Source organism: Zootoca vivipara, chromosome 2, assembly GCF_965207765.1.
Source record: "Zootoca vivipara chromosome 2, rZooViv2.hap1.1, whole genome shotgun sequence".
In the NCBI taxonomy this organism is placed as follows: domain Eukaryota; kingdom Metazoa; phylum Chordata; class Lepidosauria; order Squamata; family Lacertidae; genus Zootoca; species Zootoca vivipara.
Window position 1 is genome coordinate 59,298,018 of NC_142584.1, and position 26,672 is coordinate 59,324,689.

At 41.6% G+C, this 26,672-nt stretch overlaps 1 protein-coding gene across 2 annotated transcripts in view; it reads right to left on the minus strand.

Moving 5' to 3' along the window:
* Positions 1 to 11,993: 11,993 nt before the first annotated feature.
* FLT4 (fms related receptor tyrosine kinase 4) overlaps positions 11,994 to 26,672 on the minus strand; it is a 92,537-nt gene continuing 77,858 nt past the window's right edge. The window contains exons 21-30 of one of the 2 annotated variants that reach the window (XM_060271641.2): positions 25,973 to 26,129; positions 24,405 to 24,499; positions 23,351 to 23,473; positions 22,435 to 22,546; positions 21,524 to 21,623; positions 21,094 to 21,199; positions 20,270 to 20,409; positions 18,175 to 18,295; positions 17,216 to 17,301; positions 11,994 to 14,173 (exon numbers count right to left, since the gene is read on the minus strand). In XM_060271641.2, coding sequence (XP_060127624.2) covers positions 13,957 to 14,173; positions 17,216 to 17,301; positions 18,175 to 18,295; positions 20,270 to 20,409; positions 21,094 to 21,199; positions 21,524 to 21,623; positions 22,435 to 22,546; positions 23,351 to 23,473; positions 24,405 to 24,499; positions 25,973 to 26,129 — 1,257 coding nt within the window. In that variant the 3' untranslated portion in view covers positions 11,994 to 13,956. Of the gene's footprint in view, positions 14,177 to 17,215; positions 17,302 to 18,174; positions 18,296 to 20,269; positions 20,410 to 21,093; positions 21,200 to 21,523; positions 21,624 to 22,434; positions 22,547 to 23,350; positions 23,474 to 24,404; positions 24,500 to 25,972; positions 26,130 to 26,672 lie in introns of both variants that reach the window. The other variant, XM_035105644.3, reaches the window with a different exon arrangement.

Below are 26,672 nucleotides of genomic sequence, written 5' to 3' on the forward strand. Positions count from 1 at the left end.
AGCTTATGAATATCTAGAGAAGGGATGTAACGAATATCACAACAGTTTATATAACAGTTTTCACTGCATTTGGTTCCACTGGGTGACTGCTAAAGTTTTAGAAATGTTTTGGAGATGTATACAGTATTTTGTTTTGTGCTATGTAAATCTCTGAATAGCGGGATGTTCCAGGGAAATCTTATTCTATAGAGCAGTTTACTTTTGGCTAAAGTAACACTAGAGACTTAGTGTGGAATTTGTAATAAACTGCCTATTTACAAATGTACAAGCTGAGCAGGTGGGAAACAAGTGGACAAAATTATAGACTCAAGACACCATCATCCCAGCACACTATTACTGTGTAAAGATCAGTTCTACTGGTTGGCACCTTTTTGTAACATTTTGTAACCAATTTGCATTATCCATGGATTGGGTCAGAGTCAGAAGATTTTAGCTCTCTTGGTACATCCATTTTTCACACAGATTGAGCAAATACAGCCTCCCTCCAAGAAGGTGTGTCTACCTACAGTAGACTAAATAAAGGGGAGCAAGACTGACAGTAGCGATTAGCCAGTAAGGAAATATTGTATTTACTCGAATGTAATGCACATCTCTTATGGCCAAATTAACATCGCGAAAATTAGGGTGCACATTAGATTTGATGGCGCATTTACATTTGCCAGCAAATACATTTTTGGTTTCAAGGTTTTGAAAATTGAGGTGCGCATTGCGTAAATACAGTACATATTGTTCACTATCTACTATCAAACAATTAGAACCTAGAAGGAAAGCTCTAGCTCTTTGCTTAGCTCAACCGCACAACACAGCTGTAACACTATTATTTACAGCAAGTGGAAGCTGCAACAAAATGTTGCTGTCCAGTGCTCCAGCCAGTTAGTCACCTATGCTCCCTTCCAGGATACTCCATTCCAGTTCCCACTCTCCCTGGTCTTTTACACACACACCCCAATACACAAAAATTTGGAATGAAGGGTGATTTTAAATGCACTAAATAATAACGATATTCTGTGGAGCATAGGAAGTTGCCTTATACCAAGTCAGACCATTGGTCTGTTTAGCTCAGTATTGTTTACACTGACTGGAAGCAGCTGGCTAGGGTTTCAGGCAGGGGACATTCCCAGCCCTACCTGGAGATGCCAGTGAATAAAACTGGGACCATCCATATGCAAAACAGACACTCAGCCACTGAGCTACAACCCTTTGCTGTGACCATTGAGCATGATCTCAACTCCTTGGGGTTTGGGGTTGGTTGGCCTCAATAGTTTATTTTCTTTTTGTTCCTTTGCAATCCTCCTGGTTCTCCCTCCCTCTTGCTTTCCAGCAGCTTTGTTTTGGCTACAATCCTAATGACACTCACAGCTTTTTAATGTAATTCTTCAATGTGCTTACCGGTATGTACACAGATGGTGCTATATTTGTATGAAGTAAATAATTATATGACTATTTTGTTTCAAATGAGTCAAAGCACCTTATCAAGTCAGTCCAGCCATTCATTAAGAAATCAAAATGAGAAACAGGTACAAAAACACTGGGTGCATTCATACAACAAACCAGACAACTTGATGTACCGCTATTATTCAGAAGTAAATCTGCAGCACAGCTATACAATATACAAAAGCACAAACACTCCTGCATGGGCAAAGAGAAATGAAAGTAAATCTTACAATGGGAAATATTTTCACATACAGTACAATAGCATCTTGTGTGCAATTACTTGCGCAATCTCAACCTTGTATGGTTGAAAACTGGCTGGTTGAAATCCCACAAATTAATTGCACGCAAGGTGAAGAGCTTAAAAGCTCCTTTTGTGTTGAGTTTTCCTGGTGGAAAGAGCTTTTAAGCTTGCATACTAGGTTCTGGGATGCTCTTGCAGGAACTTGGAACATTTCTTTATTATTATTATTTTTAATCTTTATTGTCATTGTCCCCTTGCGGGATCAACGAAATTACTCGGTTGCTACATCCACTCAGCATTCCGCATAATCCAAAATTACAAAACCTAATTAAAAACAGTAAATGTAATACAAAATAACAAGTAAAATAAGATGACTTCAAAGTCCAGGCTTTCCATTTAAGGCCAGAATTGCTCTAGAGAAGAAACTGTTCCTGAGACGCCTCGTTCTTGCCTGCATTGTTCTATATCTCCGTCCCGATGGCAGGAGCTCAAAGAAATGGTGACCAGGGTGCGTTGGATCTCTTGATATGTCTAGTGCTTTTCTTTGGCACCTGGTGGTGTAGATTTGTTCTAAGGTGGAGAGTGAGCAGCCAATAATGCTCTCTGCTGTTTTAATAATTCTACACAGCCCTGCTCTGTCCTGGGAAGTACAGCTTCCGTACCACACACATAAACCGTACGTGAGCACGCTCTGTATGGCACAGTGATAGAAGGCAAGCAGCAGCTTTTGTGGAAGATGGTTTTTCCTTAAAATTCTCAAATACAGTCTCTGCTGCGCCTTCTTCACAAGCCCCCTTGTATTAACACTCCAGGACAGATCCTCCTGTAACTCAATGCCTAGAAATCTAAACGTTGTTACCCTCTCCACACAAATTCTGTCAATCAAAAGTGGCTGGTCCTTGTTCTTCTGTCTCCTAAAGTCCACCACAAGCTCCTTTGTTTTCTTTGTATTTATGAGCAAGTTATTAACTCTGCACCACTCTGTCAGCTGCTCCACCTCATCTCTAGAGTCCGTTTCACCCTCCTTATCAGAGATGAGCCCGATCATGGTTGTGTCATCTGCAAATTTGACAACCCTATTTCAGAGCTGGCACAAGAGCATCCTACCGGTAGAGCCCACTAAGCAAGGCAGAGAGCTTTTAAGCTTGGAAGGTACAGGTGGTTGCATGGAGGTAGTTCAGAACTACATGAGAGTGCGTATACTCGCTATTCTTGGAACATAACCCCCCCCCCCCCATACACAATTGTACTGTCTTTCTAATCAGGCAAGGGAGCATTCATTAGTGTTTATTACATTACATACTTTTAACTGGTGAACAAACTAAAGTCCTTAGGAAACAAAACACACAAATCAGTGGCAGATCTTTTGACAGAATAAAAAGAACTGAACTCTTCTTGACCCTTCTGTCCTTTAATTTCTTAAATCCTACCACACATACTTAATTCTTAGACCCCTTCTCTCTTTATACTAGGGCAGACCCCAGTCTCTTGGATCCAGTTTCTTCTATGTTGTCTTGTTCCACCTGCCTCTCTTCTTTTCCCCAGGTACAGCTTTTATTTCCATTAAGACCTTGTCATCCAAGAATCTCTCTGTAATCATCTTTTCTCTAGCTTGCATGAGCTCAGATTCTCTATGCCTCATCCCTAGTATCGTTTTCACTAGAGGAACATGAGTGCGCCTAAATGCCCAGACATCAGAACACTAGGAGATTCGGCAGAAATTAAATGACTCCACAATATTTTCTTTTGAAGAAGCATAATTCCTCTACGCTTTATGAACAGATATGATAAGTGGATAGTTCATAATAAAAAGTAGAAAGGTATATAGGCCATAAAAGGTTTTCCTTGATGCTAAGGATAAGGAGAAAATGAGGTCTATAGCATTTAAAGAGTTGTCTGGGAATACAGTAAATGTAAAATAAAATAAAATAAATAAACCAAGGGTGGCTCATGTGCTTTCCATTTACTGACAATCTAAAAGATAGCTTTAAGAGATCTTTTTGACTAAGAAATCCACATATCTGACACTTCTGACAAGCAATAGTGTGCTGTGCATGAGGCTCTGTGTAGAAGTAGCTGCTAAATAGAGAGCTATGATTCTTATTAATACGGTATATATACTGCGTATATGCCAAAATGGCTCCTAAACGGTTTACAACAATAAAATCAATACATCATTAAAACACACAATAACAATTCAATGCGCACCAAAACATCCTTAATTAAAATATGCAATAAAACAAACAATTAAAAAACTGTTTTTAAAGCATTTTTAAAAACCAAAGCACAGTTGAAACCATCAAACCAGAAGTTCAGTTCAGGGGAATGCTTGCCTAAATAGATGTGTCTTCAGGAGCTGGCAGAATGCCAATACTGATGGGGTCTCTTATATATCAACAGGGAGGGCATTCCACAACATTGCTGCTGCCAGTGAAAAAGCCCATGTTACCACAAGTCTGTAATTATGGCAAAACTAAATTGGTTCCTTCAGCCGATCTTAGTGCCCTTGCTAGGCAGTGAATAAGAATACCTTTTTCAGTTAACCTGGTCAGCTTATTTAGACTTTCTATGTAAGTATCTATCAAATTAACACTTTCTGAAACAATATGCAAAACAAAGCACAGCTTCAAAATTCACACATCCAAATTTAGCATTACATTTTGCCAACCAATATTTACAAAAATGCATGTATTAGGGGAAATTACTTGCACAAATGTGTACATTACTGAAAACTGTGTACGATTGTTTATTAGGAGAAATTCACACTAAAATGCTGGTGAATTTTCAAAATTTTCAACAAGTTGCTGCAAAATGTGGAGAACTGGATTTAATATTGGAAAAATGAGAATCTGAGACGTGAAATAGACAGATTCTTCCATCCCTACTCTGAACCAGCTGCAAAGGAAGGCCAACAAAGATTGCACTACAATAGTCCAGACAGTTTACCAATATATATGCCACAGTGACCACATTATCCATGCCCAGGAAAGCTTTGCTACCATAGCTCACCTGTTGGAAGGAGAAATGGTGTGTGTTGGATTGAATTATCCCACCCCAAACTGGTGGATGCTGCATTGCTGCAGTCCAAAGGAACAGTGCAAATGACTCTAGCATTCAGAATTGTGTGTTGGATTAAAGGTCTCACATCACCCTTTTGCATATGCAGGTGAACCAGACCAGAAGTAGTTTGCTCACCCCCACCAACACCACTACACTGAATACATCTATGTCAGTTGTTTGTGTGTGTGCACACATTTTGAACACAGGTGTGTGTTGAAAAATGCTTACTTCATCATCGCTTAGGTTTTCTGAACAAGAACAGCCATATTCTGGGGTATATTTTACGGCTGATTTGTTTAAGCTGGTAAGTACATGAGTTAAGTCATTCAAATTTAGTGTGGGACAGTTACTGGTCCAGATGTGTGTCTAGTAAAAACAACTGATTCTGATTTGCAAGTTTCAGAGTGATTTGCTGATTGTAATACTGATCAGTCACTAAAGCCACCTTGTGTCTGTCACACACAAAAGCACACCCTTGTACACTTCATAAATTAATTTGGAATAAGCACTGCCCATTATGTTCAAAGCTACGAAGGACGTGCAGTTGTACTTTGGTTTGCGAACACCTTGCGACTCGAACATTTTGGCTCCTAGATACCGCAACCCCGGAAGCGAGTGTTCCAGTTTGCGAATGTTCTTTGGAACCTGAATGTCCGACACGGCTTCCACAGCTTCTGATTGAGTGCAGGAAGCTCCTGCAGCCAATTGGAAGTTACGCCTTGGTTTTTGAACGTTTTCAGAAGTTGAACAGACTTCTGGAATGGATTCCGTTCGAGAACCATGGTATGACTATAATACTAACCCCATGTATCTGGAGGTAAAGGTAAAGGGACCCCTGACCATTGGGTCCAGTCGTGACCGACTCTGGGGTTGTGGCGCTCATCTCGCGTTATTGGCCAAGGGAGCCGGCGTACAGCTTCCAGGTCATGTGGCCAGCATGACAAAGCTGCTTCTGGCGGACCAGAGCAGCACACGGAAACACCAGTGGGCTAAGCCCTACTGAATTCATTACAGCTTCTCAGATGACCGTTAGGATTGCGCTGCTACTTCTCATTAGACACATGCAGGATTACACTACAAAGGGATTATCAACAATGCTTTGAGAGGATAGAAGGCATCCATACTGTTTAACAGGTCTGATTGGGAGTACAATAACCAGGGTTTTATAGCCCTAATCATACCAGTCAAAGAATGCTAAATGCTACTCTTTCACCATTTTTAAGTGTGCTAACAGTAAATCATACATATTAATTAATGTTAATATGTTTGTTTGGTTTTAGCCCACTGCATGTAATCAATCTGTGTTTAGAATTCACAAGCAGTCTAACATTCACATTCTACAGTAGCTGCAACCTCCAGACTACAAGGGGAGACCTACATAGAGTGCATTGCAGTAATTCCATCTTGATATTACCAATGCCTGGGCTGCTGTGGTCTAGAAACAGTTGCAGTTGTGACACCAACCACAGCCGGGTAAAGGCACTTTTAGCCACACAGCTCATCTGACCTTCCAGTGACAAAGCAAGATTCAGGAGCACATCCAATGTACCTGCTCCTTCATGGTATAGTCCCATCAGGGCAGGCAATTGACTGATCTCCTGGATCCAGAAGTCATTCACACACAGAGACTCCATCTTGCCATGATTCAGACTCAGTTTATTAGCCCCAATCCAGACACTGGGCCAGGGCTTGCACAGCCACTCCTGTTTACAGAGAAGTAGAGCTGACTGTCATCAGCCTACTTATGAGACACAGGGGACCAAGACTCCTAGCTGTCATGATTTGTTTTAAAATCAACCCTTTTAAGGAGTGTTATTATGAAGCAAATCCTGTAGACACTGTTCTAATCAATTCCATTGTGAGAAATGAGCCTTCTCCCATCTTTCAATGTTTGTAGACAATTAGTGAAGCCAGAGTTAGACTGATGAGTGTTCTAGATAAAATTAAAGTCATATACTCACCAGGGAAGATCAAAATAGTTTCAATATGAAAATGGAGAAAGGACTTTCTGGTTTATTTTGAAGCCGCTTTGAGATCATCCTGGTGAGTGTATGACTAATTTATCTCTACATTCAGACAATGGAAAAGAAACCTCGTTTCATCTTTCTAACTCAGGTCCAATTTAATGAGAAGCTCCCCCCCCCCGGCTAAGTATGAAAACATTTTTAAAAACCTTGTGAATATATATAAGGTAGTTACTAAATTCATATTAAAGGTGTGGCATCATGATGGGATCTTCAGTACAACCTGTCCTGCTTCCTTAGCCTAGTTTGAGTTGAACGTGTACTTCAGAAGGCAATAATGGATTTGCCAAGGAATGCAAGTGGTAGAAGACCCAACATTCTGGAGAATGCTTGGCAACCTTTGCCCACAAACACATGACTGTCATAAGGCTTCCTCTTACTGCAATAGTTCCTGTTCATAACAGCGTAGTATTGCTGTATCAAAATTAACACAGCAACAGTAAAACAAAGTACATTCTGGAACTGTGCTTGGAATTCTATTAAGTGCTATGGAAATATGGATTTTCTTTAAATTCACATACATCTGGTTATATTATGTATGATATGGGGGAGTGCATCCTGTCCATTTTACAGACTGGAAAATGAGACTAGAGAAGACTTATCCCAAATCAACACAGGGTATCTTTGGCACCAAAGAGGCCTGACAAAGATCTTGCAAGTTATAGATAACCACTCTATAAATAGCTCATCCTCCCTCTCAAATGTGAATTTGGAGCCTAAGAAACAATTCTTTATTCTTACCAGCCAATTTCAATTAACTCCATAAGTATTTTTTTCCACACAGGGGACTTTTCATACATCTTACTTGATTAAAAATGTTTATTACTCCATACAGACAACAGATGCATTTTTACAGTGCCTTTAAGAGGTTACAGCAGTGGCAGAAGATCCAGCAGAAAAGAGGTTACTTTTCTGTGGTTTTGCCCTACGATAGTCCTGTAATTTTGAAGTGCCTTTCTATATTTTCATGCTATTTAAGATTTAGAGTCTGCATTAAAATTAGACACTTGCCCATACCAAGGGCAAACTGATTCTTTCTCGGAGTTTCTCAAAACACTGCAAATCTATTCAAGGGAAATGGGAATCAGATGAATACTACCCAGACTTTTAATGGTTCCACTTAGTGAAAACTAGAAAGAGATATATTGTAGAATACAGTAGTGGTAAGGAAGCTGTGGTCCTCCAGATGCTGTTGGATTCCAACTCCCATCAATTTCAGTCAGCATGGTCAGTGATTTGGGATGATGGGAGTTGCAGTCCAGCAATATCTGGAGGTGCACAGGTTCCTCACCCTTGTTGCAGAAGAAATTGAAGCTGTAGCTTCACATAAACAAGACATATCCAGCAGGCAAGCAGCTTGTATAATCTGCATTACAGACAGGTACCAGTATGGTCCCTGATCCAATCAGAGTGTTGGGAGTTTCATTCAGGAGTAGAAGTGTTGTCAGATATGTTCTTTTAAAGAATGACTCAATCAGAATAATAATTTCGGAGTCATTCTTATCAGAGAATGGGGAAGTGAGAGTAACCCTTGCATCTGGAAGATAGCATATGCTTTAAAATGCTCTTTGAAACAACAGAATAGTGCACAAAGAAAAGTTGAATGCTTTGTTTTGCAAGTCTGTATCTGCTTTTATGTTCTTCTAGAATACTGCCCCACCACCATTCTTTCTGTTATTCATTTATATTTCCAGTTTTGCAGTAATTGTGCTTATGCAGCTGGTGTCCTAAACAGAGAAAAAAGAGTTTTTTCTTTGGAGATATAAAATCTGCACACTGTGGATGTTTTAAATTACAAATTTAGGAAGACAACAGTACCATTAAAAGACCATGGTGAAATGGGGTGCATCAATCACTTTACCCACCAAATAACATCAGGAGAAGTAACAGATTAAAAGCAATAGGCAAGTACCGGTAGTAGTGAAAGTGCTCAGAACAAGATAAAATAGGAAGGATGGTGAGGAGCTCCAAATAGTTGCTTCGCCAAAATTGTGTAATTATTTGGGAATTCCTCTCTGGGGATAATCTGTTTATATCACCTATTCTTTACAGTGAGCATCAAGAAATCGTAAAGAAACTGTTGTTGTTGTTTAGTCGTTTAGTCGTGTCCGACTCTTTGTGACCCCATGGACCATAGCACGCCAGGCACTCCTGTCTTGCACTGCCTCCCGCAATTTGGTCAAACTCATGTTCGTAGCTTCGAGAACACTGTCCAACCATCTTGTCCTCTGTCGTCCCCTTCTCCTAGTGCCCTCAATCTTTCCCAACATCAGGGTCTTTTCCAAGGATTCTTCTCTTCTCATGAGGTGGCCAAAGTATTGGAGCCTGAGCTTCACGATCTGTCCTTCCAGGGAGCACTCAGGGCTGATTTCCTTAAGAATGGATAGGTTTGATCTTCTTGCAGTTCATGGGACTCTCAAGAGTCTCCTCCAGCACCATAATTCAAAAGCATCAATTCTTCGGCGATCAGCCTTCTTTATGGTCCAGCTCTCACTTCCATACATCACTACTGGGAAAACCATAGCTTTAACTATACGGACCTTTGTCGGCAAGGTGATGTCTCTGCTTTTTAAGATGCTGTCTAGGTTTGTCATTGCTTTTCTCCCAAGAAGCAGGCGTCTTTTAATTTCGTGACTGCTGTCACCATCTGCAGTGATCAAGGAGCCCAAGAAAGTAAAATCTCTCACTGCCTCCATTTCTTCCCCTTCTATTTGCCAGGAGGTGATGGGACCAGTGGCCATGATCTTGGTTTTTTTGATGTTGAGCTTCAGACCATATTTTGCGCTCTCCTCTTTCACCCTCATTAAAAGGTTCTTTAATTCCTCCTCGCTTTCTGCCATCAAGGTTGTGTCATCTGCATATCTGAGGTTGTTGATATTTCTTCCGGCAATCTTAATTCCGGCTTGGGATTCATCTAGTCCAGCCTTTCGCATGATGAATTCTGCATATAAGTTAAATAAGCAGGGAGACAATATACAACCTTGTTGTACTCCTTTCCCAATTTTGAACCAATCAGTTGTTCCATATCCAGTTCTAACTGTAGCTTCTTGTCCCACATAGAGATTTCTCAGGAGACAGATGAGGTGATCAGGCACTCCCATTTCTTTAAGAACTTGCCATAGTTTGCTGTGGTCGACACAGTCAAAGGCTTTTGCATAGTCAATGAAGCAGAAGTAGACGTTTTTCTGGAACTCTCTAGCTTTCTCCATAATCCAGCGCATGTTTGCTATTTGGTCTCTGGTTCCTCTGCCCTTTCGAAATCCAGCTTGCACTTCTGGGAGTTCTCGGTCCACATACTGCCTAAGCCTGCCTTGTAGAATTTTAAGCATAACCTTGCTAGCGTGTGAAATGAGCGCAATTGTGCGGTAGTTGGAGCATTCTTTGGCACTGCCCTTCTTTGGAATTGGGATGTAGACTGATCTTCTCCAATCCTCTGGCCATTGCTGAGTTTTCCAAACTTGCTGGCATATTGGGTGTAGCACCTTAACAGCATCATCTTTTAAAATTTTAAATAGTTCAGCTGGAATATCATCACTTCCACTGGCCTTGTTATTAGCAGTGCTTTCTAAGGAAAGAAACTGCTATCTCACAATAAGGAAGAACTGGCCATGTCCGGAGGCACTTGGTTATTTGACCTAGCATGAGCAAATTGCCCCTCCATACTCACTGAGTACTATAATTGGTTTTCATTTTTTTCCTATTAAAAAAACCCCGTTTACAATTATTGGTGCATTAATGGGATTTGTGGGATAATACCTTCCTCTAGAATTGATATGGCCTTCTACCATTGCAGTTTGCTTAACGCTTTACAGAGTTTGCTACTATATTGGTAAACATTTCTTTAAATGCTTTATTTAAGCAATTGAAGCCATGTAAAATTAAGCAGATAAACACAGAGGCGTATCAAGGGTCTCTTGCATCCTTGGCAAGGAGCTGTATTGGTGCCCTCCCCCATCACTTTACCACAATATCATATTAGAAATTCTTACATTTTACACAACCAAGTACCCGAAGCATCCGGAGTGAGAGTGAGGTGAAGAGGAAGGGTGAAAAAAAAATGCACGCCTTTCTGTTGTGGTGTGAGAAGAACGGGAGGCTTCTCCAGCGTTTGAGTTCGCCGCAATAGCAGTGTCGTGTTGCCATATACAGTATATATATATATATATATATATATATATATATATATATATATACGTCATACACTCCATATGTAGGTGGCTTTTGCCCCTCCCCCCGACCTGGGCCCCTGATTTTTCGCAAACCCCTAATTACACCTCTGGGTAAACAGGAATATGAGAAAAGAGAAAAAAGATTATAGTTTTTAAAGTAAGTTATTTTAATGAACTGGAAGTACTACTGCTAGTTTAGTATTGCAAGAGAATAAAACTGGAAGTGGAATCTTGAATGTGGCTTCTTCACACATTAACACTGAGGGCTGCTTTCCTTGTGACATTTTAATCCTGTGAGAGGTGGATGCACACACCCCTCCAGATACACTCTGTAATTGGCCACTGTGAGAGGAGGATGCTGGACTAGATGGGCCTTTGACATCACCCAACAGGGTTTTTCTTATCACTGCAGGAACAATGTCACATTTCAAATGCTCTAATTCCTGGATGCTGTGTACTCGAGAGTTTATCCCCCATTAAATATCAACTGGTGCCTATAACAATAATACAGGATGAGTAAGTCACATATACCGGTAGATGCTCATAGAACACTAAACTTGTTATGGTTCCACACTGTCCCTTATATTTTTAAACTAGGTATTAAGTGTCTGCTTGGATGCAAAGAAATGAGAATGAATGAGAATTCTTTGCCTTCCTGCAAAGAAATGAGAATGAATGCTCAATGAACAGGTTGTTCGGTCCTAAGGCAGCTGCAACATGATCTTTCAGCTTTCCTGTAATCTGGAACACTTGATTAGATTAGATTTACAGCTTGCATGTGTACATTGCTCAGGGCAGAGGGACTTCATCTGCATCTGGGTAGTGATTCAGTGCACTACCAGTACATCTGAAATGGGTCCAGTTTGTGAAGTTCTCAGCTGTTCAGGTCAATGGGACTCTGCTAACAGTAAGAAGGAAGGAAATATTCCATGTAGAATTGTGTTTTCCATTTGTACACCATTTACATGCCTCTTTGAGTCCCCCTTCCCCTTTCTACAGAATATGTAATACACACACAGAGGCAGGAGAACTTCCACACCTGATAATAACTAAACCACAATTGTATACTTATGTAGAGAGGAAATGTAATAAAAAGGGGACAAGACATTGAGTGCACTCATAAAGATACAAATCAATGTAGAAAAGGCTTGAACAATGATAATTACAAATGTGTAAATGCATAAAGCCCTCTGATGGAGGAATATATATAATCTGGAGGGGGGGGGCATATGCCCAATATGAAACAAACAAAAAAAGCTAAACCAAAACTATCAGTTCTATAAACAGAAGCCTGGCCTGCAAGCAGAAATTCTTTCACATGGAGACACAATTGAGAGTGTGAGCCTCTGACACTGTACAGAACTACAAAGTGAAGTCCACAAGCTGGTCAAAAGCCATTTCATAAGACTTTCACAGACATTTTCCTATGGCAGCGTCCTTCAGAATTGGAGCTGGGAGGGAAAGGCTCGTAGGGTATGCAAGGGAACAACTACACAAACAAGTTCAGATTGACTCTATACTTATTCCTCATTTATGTAAAAAACAAAACCTCATTGATGCAATGGTTTACAATTAGAAGATGGAAAACTATGCTAAAGACTGTGTCAGGGAAGAATGCAAATGTGTGTAAATGTTTAGCAATATCCTCAAATTCCAGACTCAGGGCTGGGCTCAGCTAACTTGTGTGGAAGCCCACACAAGGAATTCTGCTAGCGCAATGGGTCTTTCTTCCCTTTGGTGCCCCATATCCTCCCCCAGTGGCTCAGGGATGAGGTGTCAGGAGAACCCCTGGAACAGTGGACAACAAGAGGACAGGATAGATTGTTTAATTAGGCAAGCAGAACAGCTTGCACTAACAAAATGATGGCCTGCATTGCATTCCTCCCATTATAAATAATGCAAATTAGATACATTTGCAGAAATTTACTTTGTACTATTCATTCTAACATATGATATCGTGGGAAGAGGAAGTAAGGATGTAGGAATTGGGAGGTAGAGGGACAGAACTAAAAACACCAGTTAAGGGTTTCATTAGATTCTCTATTACTATAAGGTTGCATTCAGTTCCACAAAGTTCCACACTTTGGCGTGGGATCATAAGGGACACTAAATTTTTGAAAATGATGGCTGCCAATAAAGAACATTTTATAGCTGCCCGGGGATTCTGGGGTGGGGTGGGAGATGACTAGACACATAAATGGGTTCCAAGTCTGTTAGTCAGTAGAGAGTGAAGGAAATTAATTTCCACCTTGAACTAGTTAACACCAAATCCCCCACTGCACAGAGATAAAGTGGTCCTCTTGTACTAGAGCAGCCAGTAATGCCATCACAGACATGGGAATGGTGATGGAATAAAATTTATAATAGGCTTAGTGTCTAACATAAATGAAATATGTAACACCATACAAGAATTAAGTATGTAATATATAGTTGTGTACTGATGTGTCTATAGGGAATGTCTATATCTAGCAAAGCAGGACTCTCCAAGTCTGGAAATACTGCTTCTCCTCCATTGCCCAAATTCATTCATTTGCTTCTTCCCCCTCCCATGATGAGATGAAACAAGAGCAGAAGCAAACAAGGCTGCATATCAGGAAGAAACTCAGCTAAGACACATCTATTTTTATCTGACCTGAAATGAAGCTTATTACGGCAAAGTATTTGAATGGAGGCTGAATACTGAGCGGAGGCTGCAGCTCTCTATGCACATCCATCTGCTGGCAGAACAGTCCTGTTTCACCCAGGGAACTGCATCCAATATCTAATTGAGGGTGGCAGGGCGGTGGGGGGCAAATACAGAATCAGATCAAGGAAGTGTGCTAGTGCCAAATGAAAGGACTATATCCCGCATAAAAATGCTTGGCATCTATCTTCACATCCAAGGAGTTCACCATCTGTTCCACAGGGGTTCCCTACGGTGGATTCCTCAAGGATGAAGGGAAAGTGGCCTCCACTGAACAAATGTAGAGCTGCATAAGGGGCGAAGTGTAGTCTCTCGGCAGAGTGTCTCCACAATCTGTTCTTCCCTTCAGTATTGGTCTGAAAAGAATGAAGCATGGAGGAGGGAGGGACTGGCTCCCTCAGTGGGTGGAGTGCAGCTGCCTTCCTCCGACTGTTCTGACAGTTCCCCATATTCACTGTTGTAAAAAGTCTGGCCTCTGAGCTGGGACTGGTACGATGGCCGACACCTACCCCTCAGGTCTGATTGATCCACTATTGATTCTGCATTTCGACTGGATCCTTTACTGCTGTTGGGGGTGGGAGAAGAAAGAAAGAGCAAGAGACAGGAAGTCAGTTCTTCTGAGTAAGAGATAGTATTCTAATTGACTGTCCAGGAAGAAAAAAAAAAGCTTCTTAGCATCAGAAAGCTCAGGGCAAGCACAACTAGTCATTTAGCAGGTGGGTAATCCTACAAGATGTGTGAAGTTACATGATAGAAGACTTCTGTGAACCTCCCTCAGACCTCCTGGTATAGGGCAGTATATAAAATTCATAAATAAATAAATGCAGAGAGCATCTTTCCAATGAGAAAGTGAAGGTGGTGCACCAGAAATGAGATGCAAGAATGTAGTTTTTTGTAAACCTTACTGCTGTCAGGAGCTTGATTTCCTATAGGAAAACTGGATTCAGCTACTGGCAGATTATCCCTAAACAGACTTACTAGAGAGTAAGCCCCATAGAGCTTATACGATTGCACTGTAATATCACTTGTTCAAAGCAGGGAGTTTCATTTTAAGAAACCCAAAAAAATAAGTATCTATGTATACTGATTTTCTTATTGCTTTTAGACCTACCAGCGATGTACCTCATGTTCACCACCAAGGATTCCATTGTTCTTATCCACCATTTCTATGGGAGGATTTGAACAAAGCCAGGAACCATATAAGCCAGTTAAGTATCACCAATGGTTTTGAATATCAGCTGAGTTACGCTTTGAGCTTTAATAAATCTTGTATTTTCCTGTGATTCTTCCCTCCTTGTCAGACTTCAGAAAGTCTGACTTTTCTCAGTAGTGGTTCTATTTCCACAGGTATAGATGTCTTTAGTGCTGCTCTTACATCTTTTTAAAAAGGGCGGAGTATTGACATGGGCAGTGACATATCAGAAAAGTGAACCTATTGCAACTCAGCACATATTCATTATAATTACTACAGTGAATATCATGTTTGACCCCATTTTTTGTTTATTTCAGTCAATCATCTTATGGTTACTGAAACATAACAGGATGTATATACAGAACAAGTGCAATACTCCTGATAGTATGGAACAGTGTTTCCCAACTGGTGGTCCGCGGACCCCCAGGGGTCCGCGAGCTATGCGAGAGGGGTCCGCAAGACTGGGACTCTGGCGAGGCAAGATGGCAGCGCGGAGCTCCTAAACTCGACGAATGTGCTAGCGCCGCCAAATCAGCCCCCAAACAAGCAGAAAGCCACCCAAACCGCAGCCGCTGCTGCGTGGGAGCCGAACCCTTCCCCCGCTGCCTGCGCCCGCTGCCTGAGGCTCCCGCGTCTGCAGGGGGGCGTAGTCAGCCCCCTGCACCAGCCCCTCCCCGTCGCCGCATCATACCCCTCTGCCAGCCAATAGGGCTCAGGGGGCGGAGTCCAGCTGCGGCGGGAGAATCTTTCCAGCTTCCTGTTGAACTTCCGGCGAGGCATTATTGGCGCGCGCCGCGGCGCCACCGAGCTCCTGAGGGCAGCCAGCGTGTTCGCGCTGCCCAAAGGGCTCCTGAGCCGCTGAGACCGCCACCGCCGCGTGCATTCTTGGCCAAGTGAGTTGTGACAGATTTATACCTCATTGATTTCAATGGGCCTGAAGCATGAGTTGGATTGGGATAGCTGATTGTGAGGGTCCTTTATTCTACGGCTACTGCTTTAGTTTAGTATCTGAACAGTACAAGTTAAAACTTGGTAATTTAATGAAATTAGGGGGCCTTTCACACCTCTTTCCTATATTGCCTTACTCCCTATAACAGGGACAAGTAAATAAGTATATTTCTCATTAATATCAGTTCTGTATATTTTCAAGTCATGAGTCCATCCATATTAGCCTGCAGATTTTTCTCTAAAAGTCCGCAGGAAAATTCACATTTAAACATGATTTTTTTTTAAGGGCCTTTCTCTCAAAATGCACATTTTAAATGTTATTTGCTGTCCAAATACAGTATGCATTTCAAGTACATGTTGTTGATGTATTTATTTTTTTGGTGGTGTTTGAGCCAAGAGCAGTATTGAAAGATTTGGGAACTAAACAAGCCAGTGGTTAAATTGGAACTGTACATTATTTCAATACTTGCATTTCAAAACAAGACCAGTGCAGGCTAAATCCTGTGTTTTTGACAGAATTACAAGCCTGGTAGATGAAGGGAATGCTGTGGATATAGCCTATCTTGATTTCAGCAAGGCCTTTGACAAGGTGCCCCATGATATTCTTGTAAAGAAGCTGGTAAAATGTGGTCTAGAACTGAAAATTAAAACTAACTGTATACTGATGGAGTACTCTGTTGTAACTAAAAAGACTCTTAATTTGGCTCTCACTTTTTAATTTTAGGATTAGGAATTAATGGGGGTCCTTGTCACAATAGCGGCTCGATGAGGGGTCCTCGAGAAAATTTTGTTGGGAACCCCTGGTATGGAAAGTCAATTGGACTTCACCTTGTAGCTTAGGAGCTCCCCATCTGGCAGCAGCCTAAGTCTCAATTATTTCAGTGGGAGAAACAGATAAATTCTCTCCCTGAAATCAATGGAACCTAGCCTAGTTTTATTCTATATGTTCTAAAAGTAGCCATAAAATAGTGCCTTGATGGTTTGAGTTGTCATTTGATGTCATATCCACTGTCGAATGCATAACAACTACAGAAACATTTCACATTAGCTGGGGAAAGAATCACATTTTCCCAATGACATTATATTGCAGTTTGAGCATTGGGAACATGTGACAATTACACAAGAAAAGTGTTTCCTTGAAAGAACTGTACCTTTGCTGCTTGATTGTCTGGAAAGATCCTTGATTTCCTGCTGTATTTCATGCCTTCCTCTCTTTATTTCCTTGCACAGAGTCAACTGACTCCACTCAAAAACCATTAAGCTCAATCAACCCTTTTTGTTACAAATGCCATCAGGAATGCTGCCGCCAGCAGCAGGTTACAGGAGAATGGATGCGCTTGCATTTCTGTGCTCCCAGAATATTTACAGGAGGCTGCAGTGAGGTTTTCTGCAGAGGACACCGCTGGGTATTGTATGTTACTGAGGGCTGTGAGATATAGCGAGGAGTACTAAATAACCAAGTACCTGAATGCACTTTCTTTTCTGTGTCTATTTTCTATCCTCTCAAACTCCTCAGATGCCAAAACCATCCCACTGTCTGTCTGATTGTCCTGCAAGGGAGCAGAAAAAAATAAAAAGTGTTAGCAATGCCAGCCTTGTTGAGCAAGCATTCTGAATTTTTCCCACCAGGAACCTTTCCTCTGATGGATGGAGACTGAAAAGCAAATATAGGGCAGGGAACAGCTGCAGATGATGAGCAAGAAGAGGTTAACTCAGCCTTGCAAAAATGCCTGTAAAACGTATAAGCCTGTACAAATTTGTATAAGCATGTTATAGAGCATGTTGAAATGAGGGGTGCTAAAAATTGTAACACAACTTCGGAATTCAAAAGATCTTTGGGTTAAATTAATACAATTTAGTTTTGATTGGTAAGTAAAATGTGTGTAAAATTGCATAGAAATCATTAAAAATGATTGCCAAGTACTTGTAGTTAAATTATATATTGGTATTTATTATTATTAGTTATTGTTGGTTGTTGTTGTTTTGTTGTTGTTATGTTGCATTACCTGACATTTTCAGAAGGTAAAATTTAAATTCTTTGGTTTTCTAAAAGCAGTATATGTGCTTTTGTATCAGAAGTATACTTACCAAACTAAATGTTGTCTAATCACAAAAATAATAGCAGATTTGAATTAACACACCCCACCGCCTTTAATACAGCAGATACCTTTATCTGGGATGTACTTGCCTAAATATAATGGGGATTGGTAGTCCCTGTATTCTATTTTTAGAAGCATTTCCTAAATACACACCTGGCTTTCATGCCAACTGTAAATCATGGTGTTACCAATTTGTGTGAATATTGAACTATGGCAGAAAACACAGTTTAACTTGTCTTTAAACTGCAGTAATGGACAAATATACATTGAGCTGTTTATTTTTCAATTTTTCCTTCTGGCTCACTATCACTTTACTCTACTCACCGGATGTGCTTTATACATGGTTTGTGTCATAGGAAATTCTTCAAAAGTCTTTATTCTGGATGGACACCTTATCTGATTCCCACCAGTTAAACAGCCAGGAAAAGACACACAGTTATAATATCTGGGAAAGGACATAAAGTAAATAGTGAATCAGAAAAGATACTGATGGAACATACACATTAAATAAGGAAATCTTCACTTTGTGCTCTTCCGGTCAGCCATACTGGGTCAGTTAAGACATAAAATTCTGCAGCAAAAAAGTAGCACAGTCTGAATGTGTTATTATCCTTTCCCCTTGCTCCTCAGGAAGTATGTTTAAGGCCTAAGTAGATATTGCACACAGATTTATGTAGCTTCAGGAAAGGAAAAGTGGCCTGGGAGAAGTTCTCAAGGGTGAAAAGCAGGTTGAGGGCTGGTTTTGAACAGGAATATGGATGGCAGGGAAATTTTAAGAATACCCCTCCCCCTGCCATTATTCTACTCCTAAATACAGCCTCGCAAGGCTGCTTTTCATTTAAGGGCATAGTAATCCTAACTGGGGCTGGAGAGCAGAAGGGGAGAGTGAGATTTTTATTTTTATTTTATTTTTGCTGAACCAGCTCCAGACTGGCATAGCTGAGAGGCTGAATAACTGTGCCCCTCAGGGAATCTGTGAGACTTCAGAGAATGGCACAGAGACTATGTGTAACCCTCCACCCATCCTCTGTCCCTCATCTTCTGTGGGTATCAGGTAAGATTGCACTCAAACACAGTAACATTAGGGCAAGCTGGTTCATCTGGTCCAGTGTTATCCTCTTGGACCAGCAACAGCAATCCAGGATGCCCAGCAGGAAGTATTGCACAACAGCTGTTACCTAATCCTTGTTTTAACTGGTGATGCCAAGGGTTAAATTTGTACCCATTCTGCTTTGTTAGTTGTTTTGTGATGCTTCCCAATCATGCTATTAGCACCTTTGCACTGCAACACAACCAAAGCAGGACAATCTCCACCCCCAGCTGCCACATCTGTGTCTGTGCTGTAAAAAGTTAACCATCTTTGAGCAGGAAGGTGTGGGCTGGTACCGACTAGAAAGCAGTATTACCATCCCCCAAAACTTGGGCAGCTACAAGCAGTTAATGCCCCAATACTATCATGAGCACAATAATAATGAATGCACAAGAAAAAAAGGATGTTTGGAGCACTGGCAGATGAAGGGGGTGGGGGGAGCCCCGGGTGCCATCCCTGGTGGGGTGCCATCATCGCCGCCCCCGTGGCGTGCACCGCACACACCCCGAGATGTGTGGCATGCTCCCGCGGGTGGCACACCACACCACGCTCCTGGGACACACGCTACCCCTGCGGGCATGCCACACACCAGCCATGCCCCTGCCGGTTCTCCACTCCTGGTGCCAGAGCATGTGCCAGTAGCTCCACCACTGGTTTGGAGGAACCCTTGCTACAACCCCCGCCCCTGAAATATTGTGATTATTTATTCCTTCATTTATTTCATTTATGAACTGCTTTCTGTGAAACATCATGAAGCGATAAAAAAAAATCAACATGTTTTTTTTTAACATAAAGACCATGCTACACATATATTGCACAGAGTGCCTGGTTTGGCCCTTAGAATAACCTTGGTAAGTACAGCAGTGATTTAAATGTAGCAACATGAAGCAGGATTCATCAGCTGTCACTGGGGATGTTGATGCTTTGGGTGGAAATGACATGTCTCTCTTCCTATGCCACCCCCATAGCTACTGTCACTTTGCATCTCCAAGATGATGGCAAATATTGTGTATCAATGGCCTTCATTTCTTAGTGCTTGGGGTACCCACCTTTTCTAGTCCAGCAATGTATATTATCTGGACATGTATAGAACAAATCTTGCTGTTTCATTATCAAACAACAGATAAACTGTATTTTTGGGAGGGTGAGGGGTTCAAGGAAGTCAAATGCATAACATCCATGAAAAGTAGTTATGGCTGAAAATATTGTTCTTCATAGCCTAATGATATAAAAGGGTTTGATGTGAGACAATACTGCCTTTCTAAAAGGCTTTGCTTTAAGGTTGGCCAGCTCTCGGCTTGACTCTTCCAGGATTCAGCAGGGACTTACCTTGCTGCTATATTATGACAGTGCATCCTCAAGTCAAATTCTTCCTCATCAGAATTCTGCTGGATGGAGGAAGCTACCTGGGAGAAGCCATCGTCTTCAGAACTCTGAGAGTCATTAAGTGGGATATAATCCTTCCCTTCCTAATGGGAATGTAAACAAGTAGTTATGTGCCAGGAAAATTGAAGAATTTGCCAGAAGCAGCAGCAATGAGAGTGAATAGTAGTTCTCCCCCGCTCCCATTTTCTCCTCCAGGAAAAAAGAGGGTAGCTGTTAACGGGTGTGCAAACACATACTTCTGAGGAATAATGGGTAGATGAATTTCATAAGGAAAGCAAATAGATCAAACTGTTTTATATCAGAAAGTGAAACAATGCTTTCATCTCCCCATCTCCTGACTTGCAAATAAAAGGTAAGGACACCCACTTCTGTCATCCAACCCATTTAACTATTTGCTGGTGGCATCAACTCCACAGTCCAATTATACCAAATGTCCTGGGATACAAGACAGGCAAGGGGTACTAGATAGGTAAGGATATATATTTCTGAAACAATTTCTGGTTTTAAGCTTTCCCCCAAGCACTATTAGAAAAACACTAAGGTAAAAGAGGGCAGCATGTGTGCTGAAAAACCTCTCTGAAGAGAGAGAGAAGGAAAGAGATTTGATGCTAGTCTTCTAAACTTAATCACATTCAACTGTCAAAGTTGGGCTGCCAGACAAAAAGGCTCCCCATCTCCACTGTATCTAAATGTTTACGAAATAACTCCTTGCACATAGCGGACTTTTGCAGCTGGTTTCTGAGCTATGATTACAAATGAGAACTTACATGCTGGACGTTCTCCTGAAGAAGGTTCCCCAGGATCTCCACCAAGTCCGAGAATGTTGGTCTTTCCTTGGGATCACCATACCAACAGCTTAGCATTATACGGTAACTGCAAAAAAAACCCAGAACAAGCCTTTGCATAAAGCTGATCAATCTCTTCATCCTATAACTGTCAATCAAATACAAAGCTAGAATTTGGAAACTGATGCAAAGGGAAAGTCTCTCCTTAAGGTAAATGCTGGACTTGAGCACCAGCAGTGTTACTACAGAAGCAAATGAAACAGTTTAAATGGCTATATCATGGTGAGCCTTCAGCACACTAGCCAAAGCATAGGAAGAATGCTTCAGACCCTGGGAACCTCTATGAATCTATATTTTGTTGACTACAGTATTTTCTTTGCTGCTGGCCATGTTTTCAAGTGCTCTGACTCACATTTCTGCAGTGGCATATTCTGGAGCTCTCATCCTGGTGCCATCTTTCAGTCTCTGGCAAAATTCTTCATTGATCTGGACTCCAGGGTACGGGGAGGCACCTGAAGAAGAAAATCCACAGATCAGGCAGGGGCATGAAGGAAAGATGAAAGGGAAGAAGGCACTATTGCATCTGCAAAAAAGCCCCATCTGTTCTTTAACACTGAGAGAACTCACAGAGATATCCCCATTTTTCTTATATTGTGTGAGTGCTCATCTGTCTCACCTGTTATTTTACACTCACTTTAAGGAATCTGAAGTAGCCTACTTAGACAGGGCCAAAGCTACAAGTACTGTACTGGAATCAAAATGTTGCTCAAGAACTAGCCAATACTGGTTCAGATCTTTATCTATAAAACTGGAAATTATGCACAAAAAGGAAAGGCTAACTTTCTGTAAAGAAATTCTATAGAATTGAAACCTAGTTGATAAATTTGAGACAGGAGGTTTCTGGGATATGCATTCAGGGGTGCTAAGATCCAAAAGCAGGCATTGTAATGCACGAAGCAGGTGTGCTGCAGGTCACATGTAGCAAAGTGTTGCATCTACCTGCTCAATGGGACTTCCTCTCTTTTTCCTCTCTCTACCTCCCCCCAAGCTCCCTCCTAATTTACTCTGGATGGTTAGAGGACCCCCCCAACAGATCTGGGGAGGTTGCGGTTCATGTGAAGAGAAAGAGTCCTATTGCTTAGGTGGAAGTCCTTGCACAAGCATGACAACCCAAAATAATTAGTAGAATAGATGCAACTGGAGTGGTAAGGTAGGAAAAATAAGGAGATTTAGGGGGCCCTTCCAGCAACCTATCTTCAAAGTCACATGCTTGTAAAAGTATGGGTGGCCCAGGGGAGAGTTCAACTATTCATCAGTGCTCACCTAGTGAGAAGATCTCCCATAGGAGGACTCCAAATGACCAGACATCACTCTGGGTGGTATAGACTTTGTCAAAGATGCTTTCTGGAGCCATCCACTTTAGTGGGAGGCGAGCCTATGAAAGAGAAATAAATGTGAACGGCTATTACAGCTCAGAAAAAGGTCAATAGCAACTAAATAAGAAAACCCACAGAAAAATCCCTGAACATCCTATAGTGGCTCATGCAGACAGGCACCAAATCAAGTGAATATCTATTTAGGTGCAGATTTGGAAGCTGTAGTCTGATATTATCTACCTAGATCAGAGGTGGTTAATCTGTGGCCATCCAGATGTTGCTGGCCATCAGCCCCAGGCCAATAGTCAGGAATCATGGGAATTGCAATCCTTAGATGCTTGGGCTTCATTCACTCATTAACTCAATGAGGTTATGAATACTTCCACAACAGATAGAAAGCTGATGTTTTGCACACTCATGTTTCAAAATACTGTATACAAAGTGTAGCAATAAATAATTGTGAGCAAAAGCCCTTATAGGGACCTAGGCTTTAATTCAGTTGGGGATGCACAGCTAAACAGAAAACATATGAACATCTTTCAGGTGAGGGAAGCATGATGTTTATTGCAGATGACAGGTGAAATCAAGTAGCCCTACAATACAGATGGCAAGGCTAAGTGCTACCCTCTATACTGTCTTTCTCTTACATGGAACAAAATGCATATTTTGTGCCAAGGAAGTGCATTAGACAAAGCCTCTTAACCATTTTATTTCTCTACTCCATTCCTCTTCGTATCAACTATAAGAACAGACGATAAACACCCTCTCTGTATTTCAGTAAGAACTGGTCATAAGCAAACATATACTGACTATAAACTTTTAAAGCCGATTCCAGTTCCCCATATCCATGACCCACAACTCACGCTGCCCTTCCTGACATAGTCAGGATCCTTATAGATGTCCCGAGCCAGACCAAAGTCACAGATCTTGACCACATTGTTTTCTGATAGCAAGATGTTGCGCGCTGCCAAGTCTCTATGGATGCACTAAAGGAAAAGGAAAAAAAGGGGAGACAGCATCAGGAATATAGATTCCAGTGTGGAAATAACAGGTGGAATATCAGAAACTATGAACAAGTACAGAAGTCTCATTCAGGCCTTTTCTCTCAAAGTAAGTCAAAAGCAGATCATTGATCCTATGAAGATATTCTAGTAATCCCCGTGTTCAGGACAAGTAATAGCTCCTTTGGGGAGTGCTCAAAGTCACCCAATGTGAGCAGACAGGGCTTGAAAGCATCAGCCCTCTATTGGAATACAATCACACAATGGCAGCGTGGATCAATTTTCCAGCCACCCATGCCCTTATCCAGGATACTCCCTTCATTTTCTGTTCCTCTTCCCCAACTGTCTGTCTGCATCCTGTTGTCTCCACTGACCATGCTCCGTCTTCATTGGACTGTTTTGGGATCCACCCCCTCCCTTTATGGATTTTTTTATATAAAAAATGTACTTCTGCAAACCTTGTGACTGTCCAAGCATGCCACTACCTCCCCCTCGTTTGTGGATGGCGCAGTTTTTACTACACACTCAGAGAACAAGATCACAATTAGCATACACGGTACTGTCTCTCAAATTGGATGTACTAAATATCATCCACCATGGCTTAAAAAACATGGTTAGACTGCTCCTTCTTGAATGTGTATAAAGTGTGTACATGGCCACGAGCACACCTTGTGGCAGCACAAATTATGCAGTTTGTGAAGTGGTACTGTCTTTTGCTTGCCCTGAATCTACTGTAAGTCCACTTCACTGGATGACTCAAAGTTCTAGTACAAGAGAAGGAGAAATGCTTCTCTCTGCCCATTTTCTTCACACCACAACAAATTATTTTATAAATCTCTTATTATATCCCCTCTGTTAAGATTGTAGACAAAAAAAGGGGGGGATGGGAGTCAGGATAAGTATGTGGAGTGTTTACCTTTCTGGAAGCTAAAAACTCCATACCACGTGCCACCTGGAAACTGTAGCAGATCAGATCTTCCATTGTCAGAGGGCTCTGCCACAAATCATCCACTGTACAAATGTGCAAGAAAGGAAGTTACATTCTGAAGGTTTGTGGCAGAGAAAAAGACAACTATCTCCAGGTCAGCCAGCTTTTGCCTAGACTAAAATGATTTTCTTCAGAGTGTCCTAGAGAAATCTTAGACTTGCTGGCTAAGTAGGGACAGATAACTGGGATCAGTGACGGCAATCAAAGACAAAGCTATGCATGGTTAAGTACAAGGCGTAACAGAACTTAAGCCTGTGTAGCTGTATGGCCGATATTAAAAATGATTATCATTAACCATTTGTGTTGCTGAAAGCACAGCCTGACTTTATACAATTGATGAGGGCTCTACACTGTGGACATTGTCTCTGCATAAATGGAAAGGTGGTACTGACACCTGCAGAGTTATTAATTTAATTATGAGAGACACTTCAAGCAGATGTGAAGTCTATAGATGAGAATAAAGACAGGGCTTAGTATTTTCCCGATGAAGAAAACTGTATTTCAGTGCCAGACAGATAGGAAAACTGTCTGCCTCCAGGAAAATCATTTTACTTGGCTGAGGTACTACCTGATTAAGACACTGCAGATTGCTGACCTTTGTAGATTTATAAACTTGCCATTTGACCAGGGGCTAATCATCTTTAGATAGTCCTGTAGCTTATTGTGGAAAGTTTTATATATTCATGGGGTAAGAACAGTGGTTTACTGTACTAGGAAAGCCTAGGAATAATTCTCTTTAGAAGGGATTCATTTGCTCCCACAAAAGCTTTGGGAGACTAACAGAGAAACAGGAAAGGTCTGAGAATTGGATCTATATTTACTAATCAACATTAATCACATGTATTTTGTATGGCTGTGATTGATTTTGTTACTGTCCTAGTGTAGTGCTTAGAACAATTACTATTTATGTTTGTCCAGTTGTAAAGCTGTATAAAACTCTTTAATTTTTACAAATATTGTTAGTATTCAATGTTTTTAATGCCCTCAAAATTTCTATACAGGGCACACATTTAAGTTGCACATGATATACGGTCACATGACTGCCTGCATCAGGCCTCCAAGAGAAGGTCCATGGCCCTCCATGACTTTGTTCCATACTCTCTAACCTAGATTTTTATGGTCAAGGAACAGAATGCAATCTTACCCTTTGCACCTCTCAATAAACTTAGTGTAGGCTGCTGTGCAGGATATACTCCTCTGCACTGGTTACACAGACTAGGGTCGCTAAGGACCAATTCCCCCAGCTTCCTCTTCAGTGCATTCTTTTTGGTTCCTTGAGTTCTTCCCACCTTGCATGTGAACTGTGATGAACACCCATAAAGTCTGGCTCCCTCCCTTTCCATCTGCTTCCACATCTCTAAAAGGGAACATTATCCACTCTGCCACTGGCCCAACCCTCACGTGTGCTTAAAGAAATCCTGGGAACTTTCTTTCAAGTTCCCTAAATGTCAATTCCTTGCTCCCCTGCGCCCATGAAGATTCAGTGAGTTCTTTACCTTCTTGTATGAGTGGTGGTGGCAGTGTTGCCTGGCTCTTGTTCATCAGAAGTCTATTAAGAATTGCACTGTCAGTGGTACCAGACCGACTCCTTCTGTCTGCTCTGACAGCTTCCACGATAGAACGAACTTGGACGCGTAGTCGGGGAGATTTTTCCTAGGAAGCACACCCATCACAAAGATTACCATGAAGCAGAGTGTGGGCTTATCCACACCCCAGGGAAAACCTCTCTTTAGTGCTCAATCTGAGCAAACAGCGGTTTGGGTTTCCCCCAGATTGCCATTTGTTCCGATCTATTGCTAAACATTGGGTTTTCCTTTGAAAAGGAGCCGGGACCAGGGGAAAACTGCTTGAATCCGTACTTTTTAGGCATGGCACAAGTGGAAGTGTGGGAAAGCCTTCATGCTTATGCTGCAGTGATTCAATCTCAGCTCAGGTTAAGCAGCCCAGAAGCTCCAACCTCCACTTAGGAGTGACTGACTAGAAGCGGAGAAGCAGACCCAGGTGTCAGAAGGCTCATTTGTTACTGAGCTGTACAGTATTATGGTGAACATAAGGAGAGCCCTGAACAAATGCCCATCATCTATTCTAGCATCCTACCAGATGCCCCTGGGAAGGCTGCAAAGACAGGGCATGTGGGCAGCAGCCCTCTTCCAACTGTTGTTCTCCTGCAACTGACATTAGGAGGTATGCTGTCTA